We start from the raw sequence: 9,637 nt of genomic DNA, 5'->3' as shown, positions 1-9,637 counted from the left end.
GAAACCCCAGAACCCAAATAGACCTTTTATAATTGATGGGTTATGATTGTTATCATTTATTTATCATTTAAGGGCTTTGGTTAACTCCTCTTAATCAACAATTGAACCATTAGAGTCATGAACCAAGTGAATTGAGACTTAGGGTTTCATAAAAATAGTAGTTTGACCATGGAAACTGCTTGTACTTGATGTGTTGATTAAATATTGTTATAAATTGATCGTTAGTGGTTACTAAGGCCATTGTTAGGTTGATTTGCACCTAGAAATCATTCACCCACGGGAATGGGGCTAAAGGGAAGGGTGTTCTTGAGTTGATTTTGTGACTAGAGTAAGTATGACTCATTGAGAATTCTAATTTCTAGACTTTGAGCATTTTGAGGCTTTAAGGATGGGAAAAGTTGTAGCAGAGTGATTCGCATCGTTCCAGCTCTACGTTGAGGTAGGTTACGGTCTACTTGAGTTAGACTTTAATTAGTTGATTGTATGTGTTGTGAATTCGATAGGAGAAAGCATGTCTAGTCTTCGAACATAATGTATGCGTGTATGAATGAACTCCTATATGCTATTAATTGAGTGACCGTGTGGGCTTCGTGCCACTATTCATTGTGTTGAACCTACCGTTTGATGTTGTTGTAATGAGAAGTTAATATGACCTTCTTGGTGTAGTTGTGATACAAAATGATGATTTAAGCATTGATAATAAGAGGGTAACAAATACTACTACGTATGGATATATGAAAAGGCACAGTTAACAGATTGAGGTTGTGACCTAGATTATGGGCTCGTGGTCCGAGGTTCATTTTGAAAACGAGTGGTACTTGATATGGACCCCGTCCGAGGTTCTTTCCGAAGCAAAGGATTTATGGCTCGGGTCCGATGAGTATCCAAAATGAGTGGTACATGAAAACCATGGGTCCCCTGCAGATCATGACTACTGAGCAATGACATCGGTTAGCATGTGTGCACAGTGAGATTATTGTTATTGTTGGTAGAATTGTTCCCGTTGGTTTTTTCTATTGATTTGGTTTTTGATATCTTTGGATGACTTGAATTGTAATATTCCTTGTTGACTTATTGCTGGATTACTGATTTCGTGTTGTTGGCTGACTTGTCTATTTTATTGATTTTATGATATATGCATGATACTAATCTTAGTCGACCTGTGATATCTATTGGCACATAGTGTTTGTATTGATACTACCTTGCTTCATTCATTTGAGGGCATATTGTGATCCAACGACTTCTACCCGACCTCATATCTAGCGTTGAGGCCATTTGCGGACAGATTTAGGGTGAGCTTCTATCCATGCCAGGCTGCCCGAAGATCTTCTTTTATGATGTCTATTTCCTACTCCAGACATTATGGTTATTTGTTTAGACAGTTTTCATTCCTTAGACTTGTTTTAGATTAGAGTCATTGAATGGTGACTTTCGGATTTTGGGGCTTTGTTATAGTTAGGACTTCCGCATTTACTTCACTGTTTATAGCATGACTTTTTTTTTACTACCTTATGCTTGAATGGGTAATAACTGATCGAATTGGTTAATATAAAAATGGACTTGAATGAATAGGTGACTTATGTGTTGGTTCGCCCACTAGGAGTTAGTGTGGGTGCTAGTCATGGTGGGTTGGGTTGTGACATCAACGCTCACGTATCCAAGTCGGCTAGTATTCATGTAGTCATGTTCCATGTCATGCTCCTCACGTCCATGCAATCATGTGATGTTTATGCTCGTGTTCGTTGCTCATGTCATTCATGCTCGCGAATTCTTTCTCAAGCCCCGTGTATAGTATCCATGTATTCATTCACTCCAATATCTATGTGTTCATGTCAGATCGGGATTCATGAAAGTTATTATTCATGTATTCATGCCATTTCTGTATTCATATTAGTCACGTTCATGTTTTAATACCCTGCTATGTCATGTCATGTGCGTTATGATGCCCTTTGAGGCTTGTGTTGAGCTCTGGTTAGCTGGTAGTTGGCTGAGAACTAAGGAAGTAGCCTCAGTAAAGGTCTTGTGGAGGAGTCAGAAAGTTGACGAAGCTAAATGGAAAGCTGAAGAGGATATGAAATCCGAATATCCTCATGTGTTAGAAGAGCAAGCAGAAACCAATCAAGGTAAATACCTTCCGAATTCAAGTCATGTCCCTTAAGAATTCATGTCTCACGTTTCACGTTCACGTTCATGTACTCTCTACTCATGTCTCAGTGCTTATATTTTCACGAAACGATGTCATGTCAGTTCAGTTCCCATGTTCCATGTCATGTTTCTTCACGCTCTCGTATTCAAGCCATGTCCAGTTGCTTTCCTAACCATGACCCATCATTCAAGGATGAATGATCCCAAGGGGGAGATAATGTTACACCCCGTATCTTAGAACTAAGGTTATATCCCTAACGTTAGAATTTTAGCGGAAAATTTGAAAGTTTATACGTATTGCGAAAATGGTTGACATGGCTACTTCAGGCACTTGTAACTCCTTGATTCGTTGAGAATTTGGAAAAGATTCCTTAACAAAAGTTGTAGTACGTGGAAATACCTTTCCATCCATACAAGGTGGAGCTTAAACGGAGCTCTGTGCTAGGAGTTATACCCATTTTACTGAACGTGGTTAGCGAGCAGAAAAATGTGAAATTTTGACTAAGTGTAAAATGGATAGGGGAGCTCACTGAGCTCACACCAAAGTGAGGCAGGGGCTGGCCATAGACCGCGCTCAACAAGTTAGGGGTCCAAAAAGTTTAAAAAAAAAAAAAGAGAAAAATCGTCTAAGTCCAAAATGTCAAGGAAGCTCGTTGAGCTCGCCCCAAAGCGAGGCAAGAGCTCTCCTTGGACCGCGCTCGGGGAGCCTGGGGGACCAAAATTCACGTGCTATAAATTCAACACCTAACTCGAAATTTCATTTATCAGACATTCCAACTTCATTCTAAAGCCCTAAATAGTCGTTTTCCTCCTCTCCTCATCCTTCCACGTCAAGGTAAGATCGCTCTAACGATTCCTAAGTAATTCTAACATTAATTCATTTTTTTTAAAAATGATTCCTCAACCAAAACATAGGATTTCCAAGGTAAATCCTTCTCAAGCGATTCAAAGGTAGAGTTTTGGTGTTCTTTGTTAGAGACGCGGTTTAGTTCGTTGGATTGGAGCGATTACAGGTATGTAGGGTTTCTATCTACGTGTGGGAACATCATTGTTCGTCCCCACGCCACGTTCTTATATGATTATATGAAAGTTCACCAGAAACTAGGGTTCTAGACATGTTCATGATAATCCTAAGTACATGTAACATGATGAACCATGTTTGTATGATTACTTCGTTATTGTGTTCTTAATATTCTATTCTGGTTATTGAGAATCTGTCTGTAATCTATGAAAACCCTTACTTTGCATTCCATGGGTTCTTAAATGCAAGATATGCACTTTTATATTTATTTTCGTGAACTTCTACATGTTATCATACAAGTTATATTATATATCTATCTGCATATTATGATACAATCAAGAATCATGTTTATATACTTCATGGGCTATAAGCCAAATATATTCATGTTCATGTTTTGGGAGTTGTACAGATTACCAAGAAGTCTCTCATAGCCTGAAACTATGTATGTCAGCCTAGGATAAGGATCACTCCGCCCAGTTAGGCCAATACCTTCATGTTTACCCATTGCGGGTTATTGGATCCATTCATGTCCATATTCATGTCTTGTACCCCGGCAAGGTACAGGATGGCTTAGCTGGTCGGGCCGAGATCAGATGCAATGTACTTACGTGGTGGTTACATGTCGGTTATACTAAGGCTCTCCCACTTAAAATATTTTACTCATGTTATATATACATATTCTTGTCAGATATACTCATGTTCATGTTCAGCTTAAAGATACAGTTTCAGTTTCGGTTCTATTATTTCATGTGCCATGCTTAGTTCATTCAGTTTCTTTACATACCAATACAATTCAAGTGTACTGAAGTCCCCTTTTATTTTCCTGGGGCCTGCATTTCATGATGCATATTTACAGGACGACGCATCAGCTCGCTAGGACTTGCTCGTATCAGCTATTTGTGAGCCCCATTCTTTTTTTTTTTTAATGAAAACCACCAAGGGTGGTATTTTATTCAAAATAAAATAGTCTGTATAGCCAACCAAACAGGTTGGAAAATAAAGAAAACAAAGCAAAACATGCAGAAATAACAACATAAACAAGCTAATCAACTAGAAGCTCCTGGATACTTAACTTTCCTCCAATATTCACACCTCAAAGCTCTCACCAGGTGTTTGGATTCCAGTCTGGGAATTTTCTTTTAGGATCCAGGTTTGTAGTTCATAAGGCTTCTATATTTGTCATACTATATTCTGAAGTGGAAATGCCATGCAAAATGAATCAAAACACCCTCTATATTAGTTAACATCCTTCACATATGGAATGGGCATGAAACACACTAATACCACCTTACTTGTGATCTATTAACCAGTGTAGAAGATGTGAGATATAAGACTGGCATTCTGTAAATAGCTGCATATCATGGTGGCTGCAAAAGTGCACAAGTTGTTCTATGATCTGCTGCAAAAGTTGTAGTGATCTGCTGCAAATGTTTTATCAGTTCCTCCTGTCCCTTGTGTATCTGATTCTCAAGTTTGGAACTTGAGATTTATCCATATTGATCAACTTCCTTGTTGCACTAGGTAAATCCTGAAAGTTATGAAAATGTACTATACCTACAAAATCAAAAGCTAAGTTAGTCAAAAAACCTGCTACTGCATTTCCTTCTCTGAATATATGTTGAATCTGTGTGTTCTGATTCCTTCACATTCTATTGATCTCCTTAACTATTAGTATTATGCTCTAAGGTGCTTCCCATTCACCAAATATAAACTTCTTCATGGACAAGGAGTCAGTTTCAACTATCAACGGCCACATATTTGCCTTTCACAGTATGTAATTACATCCCTCAATGCCACAGATTCTACAACTAAACTTTTCAATCATCAGTAAGTGTCCTTCCTTCAGCATATATAAGATCCCCACTGTCATTTCTAACACAAAATGCAACTGAGCTAGGACCAAGATTACCCTTTGCAGCACCATCAGTATTCAGTTTGAACCATCCTGTAGGTGGAAGCTCCCATCTAACAATAGCACAAGTGATGCAAGGTTGGAAACTTTCCACATATTCGACTATATCAGGCCATTTGTGAGGTATGTCCAGCCATGCAGGAAATTTAACTCTGCAGAACCTATGAATACTTTCCTGAATTTCATGCAACACTCTATATAATGACAATGTCCCTCCATGCATTGTAGTATTTCTCCACTTTCATATTTGCCACAAAATCATAGCAGGAACAGCTCTATACACCACCTTCAGTTTATAGTGACAATCAGTCTCCCACCAGATTTGGATAGCATGTTTGACATTGTGACATATCATGGATATTCCTGCTGCATCGGAAAAGAATTTCCAAACTATGCTTGCTTATTCTCTATTAAGAAACAAGTGGTCAATTGTTTCTTGTTGATATGCAGTACAACAGTAGCCCCTAGAAACCACAGGAATACCAATGCTTTGCAATACCTCATGAACTGGAATCTTGAACTTCCACATCCTCCATAACAGAAAATTGATCTTGAAAGGCACCCCTTTCATCCACATCTGCTTATAAATCTATAAAAAGTTTGCTCTTTGTCTTAACAATTCCCATGCACTAGAAACTGTGAATTTGCCAGAACTTGTCATCATCCACCAGGTCTTGTCTCATTGATCTTCTTCAAAATACACTTTCATCTCATTTACAACATGATTAGCAATCTCCTCAGGTAAATAATGATGCATCAATTCCTCATTCCATCCATTCTCAGTAATAAGCTGACTCACATCCTCCACACTATCATCAATGATGAAGTCATTAGGAACAACATAGTGTAATGCTCCCAGCTTTGTCCAGTTACCATACCAAATATTAGCAGTACCACTATGTGTTTCCCACCAGATCTCTTGTCCAATGTTATCTCTAGCTTTAACACCATTTTCCACACTTGAGACCCTCCTTTCTATGTAACGTATTGTGGATACTGCTTTTTACAGTATTTGTTCCAAAGAAAATTTGCCCACAGAGAATTGGAATTTCTGAACCTCCACCATAATTTAGCTTTCAAAGCCTTGGATACATCAAAAAGAGACCTGCATCCCAATCCTCCTTCTTCAATTGGTAAGCACATCTTTAACCAAGCAGCCTAATGTTTAGCATTCACATCTCTTTACTTGACAAAAAAAAACTTTGCAAAAATCTGATGAATCTCCTTAATCACACACTTTGGAGGCCTTATGGCTGATAGAATATGGATGGGAATAATCTGAAGTACACTCTTGATCAATACTGCCTTACCTCCTGGTGAAAGAAGCTTACCCTTTCAAGCTTGCAATTTATCTCTGATCTTCTTAATAAGGTTAGCATAATCAGCTTTCTTCTTCCTTGCATGAGTTATTGGACAACCTAAATATATAAAAGGAAAATTCCCTCTTGTAAAACCAGTGATCTGCTCAGCTTGTTGCACTAATACATTGGAAACCTTAGCATGCATGTAAAATGAACTCTTTCTCTTATTAATCAACTGACTAGACCTATCTTCAGAAGCCTTCAATGTAGACATAATTAACCCCAAAGATTTTTTATCAGCTGATGAAAAAACTATGGTGTCATCTGTATAAGCCAAATGGTTAAGATTAGCTCTCCATTTTGGCATCCCATACCCTTTGAAATCTTGACCATCAAATAATGCATTGAGAGCCCCTGTTAACACTTCAGCAGACTGTATGAATATTGAAGGTGATAGAGGATCACCCTGTTTAAATCCTCTAGTCGAGTGAAAGAAACCATGAGCCTGACCATTTACCAAGATAGAATATCAACTATTAGCCAGCAGTCTCCACATTATATCGATACACTGCTTAGTAAATCCCATTCTCCTCAGAACCTTCATTAAAAAAAACCAAAAGACTCTATCATAAGCCTTAGTCATATCCAATTTGAGGACTACATTAGCTGGCTTGGCCCTTAACGTTATGTCAGAAATAATCTCTTGAGTTAACAAAACATTCTCAATAATATTCCCACCCTTTACAAATCTAGATTGATTGACAGATATCAATCTAGGTAGGACCTTCTCCAGCTTGTAATGCACCACTCTAGAGATAACTTTGTTAATAAAGTTACTAAGTCTAATAGGTCTCATATCAGAAAATCTTTCCACCTCATTCTTTTTTGGCAACAAAACCAGGTTGGTATGAGTGATAGACTTGGGCAAAGTCTGACCCTCAAAGAGCACCTTAACTACATGAAATACATCCACACCAACAGTTTCCCAGCAGCATTGATAAAGATACCAGTAAGTCTATCTGGACTACTAGCACTATCCCCTGATAATTCAAACACAGCCTGTTTGACCTTCCATAGTTGGGATAGCAACAACACCTGTATTTTCCTCCTCTGATAATATACTAGGAATGTGATCCAATATAGCCATCTCATATTGTAAATTCTGTAGTGAATCCTAAATGAATTGCTTCTGATAAAAGGCAACAACCTTATTAGCTATCTCATTAACATTTTCAATCCAATTCCCATCAGAACTCTGGATTCTTCTAATCTGAGTTCTTTACCTTCTACCATTGACAATATTTTGGAAAAATCTGGTGTTTCTATCTCCTTCAGCAATGCAATCATACCCAGATTTTTATGTCCAACACTCCTCTTCCTAGTGCAAGTACTTCTTAAGCTCAGCCTGAGCTCTTTGTAACACCATTCTATTAACTTCAGTAGGGGCTTCTTCAAACAACTATTCTTTAATTCTGAAAATATCCTCTCTAATGGTCAATGCTTGAAAATATCCCCAAAAACCTGCCTGCTCCATGCTGATAAAATAGATTTAATCTTCTTCACTTTCTGTTTAAAAGATAAGAATACATCCCTTTCTTCTTCTGCATGCCAGTTCTAATTAACTACTAATTGGAAAGATTCATGATCAACCCAAAATTTCAGAAATTTGAAAGCTCTAATAAATTGTTGTTGTTGATCACTACAAGATAATAATAAAGGAGCATGGTCAGAACCAGTCCTAGATAAATGATCCACTTCTATGAAATCAAACCATTGCAGCAGCAAGTTATTAACTAACTTTCTATCAAGCCTTTTGAAGATACACTGCCCATCAAATCTCTCATTCCACCAAGCGAAAGGACTTCCTTTAAAACCTGCTTTAATCAGCTCACAAGAATTAAGACAAAATGCAAAATCTTCATATTCATTTGGCAATACTGGTAATCCACCAATCTTCTCTTCCTCATTCAAAATCACATTAAAATCAACCCCTATCAACCATGGTGCAACCATACCATCAGCCAGAACATAAAGGCTATTCTATAATGCTAATCTTTCTATTGCATCACACTTTGCATAGACCATGGTGACAAACATGATATTTGTGAGGCCCATTCTATTCGGGGTGTTATCTTTATTTATGTTTAGTTTTGTCATGGAGTTAAGGTATGTCGGGGGCTTTATCCTGGTAAACAGTTTAGCAGCCAGACTCATATCAGAGGTTTCATAAACTAGACTAGTTCAGTTATGTCATGTCAGATGTTTTGGGTCATATAGCTAGTAATGGCTCAACATTTATTATATATTTTCAGACTTATGATTATTTAAACCCATGTTTTACTCCCACCATGCATATTTATATTATATTCCGCATCAGCTCATGCCACAGGTTGATTCAGCAAGCCATGTGGTTTGCTCGTTCATATGCAGCAAGGCACCAAGTGTCGTGTCACGCTCAGGCCATGATTCGGGGCATGGCATAAAGTGGTGTGAAAGGAAAGTTGAAAAGTTCCTTTTTGGGAAGAAGGAGATGTGATTGTAGGAGATTTTCAAGGAGTTCGTCATGACTCACTTTTCTCAATGCACTTAACGACGTACTAATATTTTGACTAGGGTAGTAGAATCAAGTTGTTTAATTTGTTCCTTGATTTGTTATGTATAATTGATTGCCAAAGAAAGAATACATACCTGATATGTTAATGGCTGATCCTGGGCACTGTTTGATTTAGGTCCAGTTTCTACGATAGTCATAATGTTCATGCCTTTAAGAGCTCATGTAACTATTATTGCATAGGACATACAATTAAATGTACCTGACTGAGTGGAATATTTCTATTTACTTATAGACTCATATTGTCTGAGACAACTTTCCTAGCCAAATTTTTAGGAATCATATGTGTAGTTTTAATCATCCTCAATACTAACATGAATCATTCATTTCTAAGTTAATTGAGAACAAATTATAACATAATCAGCCGGGTTATTATAAACACATTTTAGCACCTGTGGGATCACAAAGAATAATTGTAAACCCAATTCCTTCATCTTTTACCGCAATATCATTCACCATAAATGAACCACTTGTGTTTTCTCTTTTTGAGAGACTTACATGTCGCAATCCACTGATATTCTTCTTTATTTGACAATTCAGCATTGATCAATTTATTGTTACATTCTACTGGACCAGGTTGAACTACTTATTCCAGTTGACGTCTTCATTAAACCTGAGGAACAAGTTTCTCAACCTGTTTCAAGGTC

The 9,637-nt window shown here is 37.6% G+C and overlaps 1 protein-coding gene across 1 annotated transcript; it reads right to left on the bottom strand.

Moving 5' to 3' along the window:
• Positions 1-6,413: 6,413 nt before the first annotated feature.
• LOC132054245 (uncharacterized) lies at positions 6,414-8,392 on the bottom strand. Its single transcript, XM_059446289.1, has 4 exons — positions 8,113-8,392; positions 7,387-7,500; positions 7,041-7,333; positions 6,414-6,884 (listed from the first exon to the last, which is right to left on the bottom strand). Exons 1-4 carry the CDS (start codon positions 8,390-8,392, stop codon positions 6,414-6,416), a joined length of 1,158 nt encoding a protein of 385 aa, XP_059302272.1.
• Positions 8,393-9,637: the final 1,245 nt, after the last annotated feature.

Source organism: Lycium ferocissimum, chromosome 4 (genome assembly GCF_029784015.1).
Source record: "Lycium ferocissimum isolate CSIRO_LF1 chromosome 4, AGI_CSIRO_Lferr_CH_V1, whole genome shotgun sequence".
In the NCBI taxonomy this organism is placed as follows: domain Eukaryota; kingdom Viridiplantae; phylum Streptophyta; class Magnoliopsida; order Solanales; family Solanaceae; genus Lycium; species Lycium ferocissimum.
Note: the sequence above shows the minus strand (reverse complement) of the source record. Positions and strands in the feature narration are given on the sequence as shown.

Bases quoted from the DNA above. Each gene is read 5' to 3' on its own strand.
- LOC132054245 (XM_059446289.1), bottom strand. From the start codon at position 8,392: ATGGTTGCACCATGGTTGATAGGGGTTGATTTTAATGTGATTTTGAAT. The intron at 7,501-8,112 runs GTTCTGACCATG...TCACATTCCTAG, and splicing joins GGATCATTTATCTAGGACTG to TATATTATCAGAGGAGGAAA. The intron at 6,885-7,040 runs GTAGTCCTCAAA...GTAAATGGTCAG, and splicing joins TAAGGGCCAAGCCAGCTAAT to GCTCATGGTTTCTTTCACTC.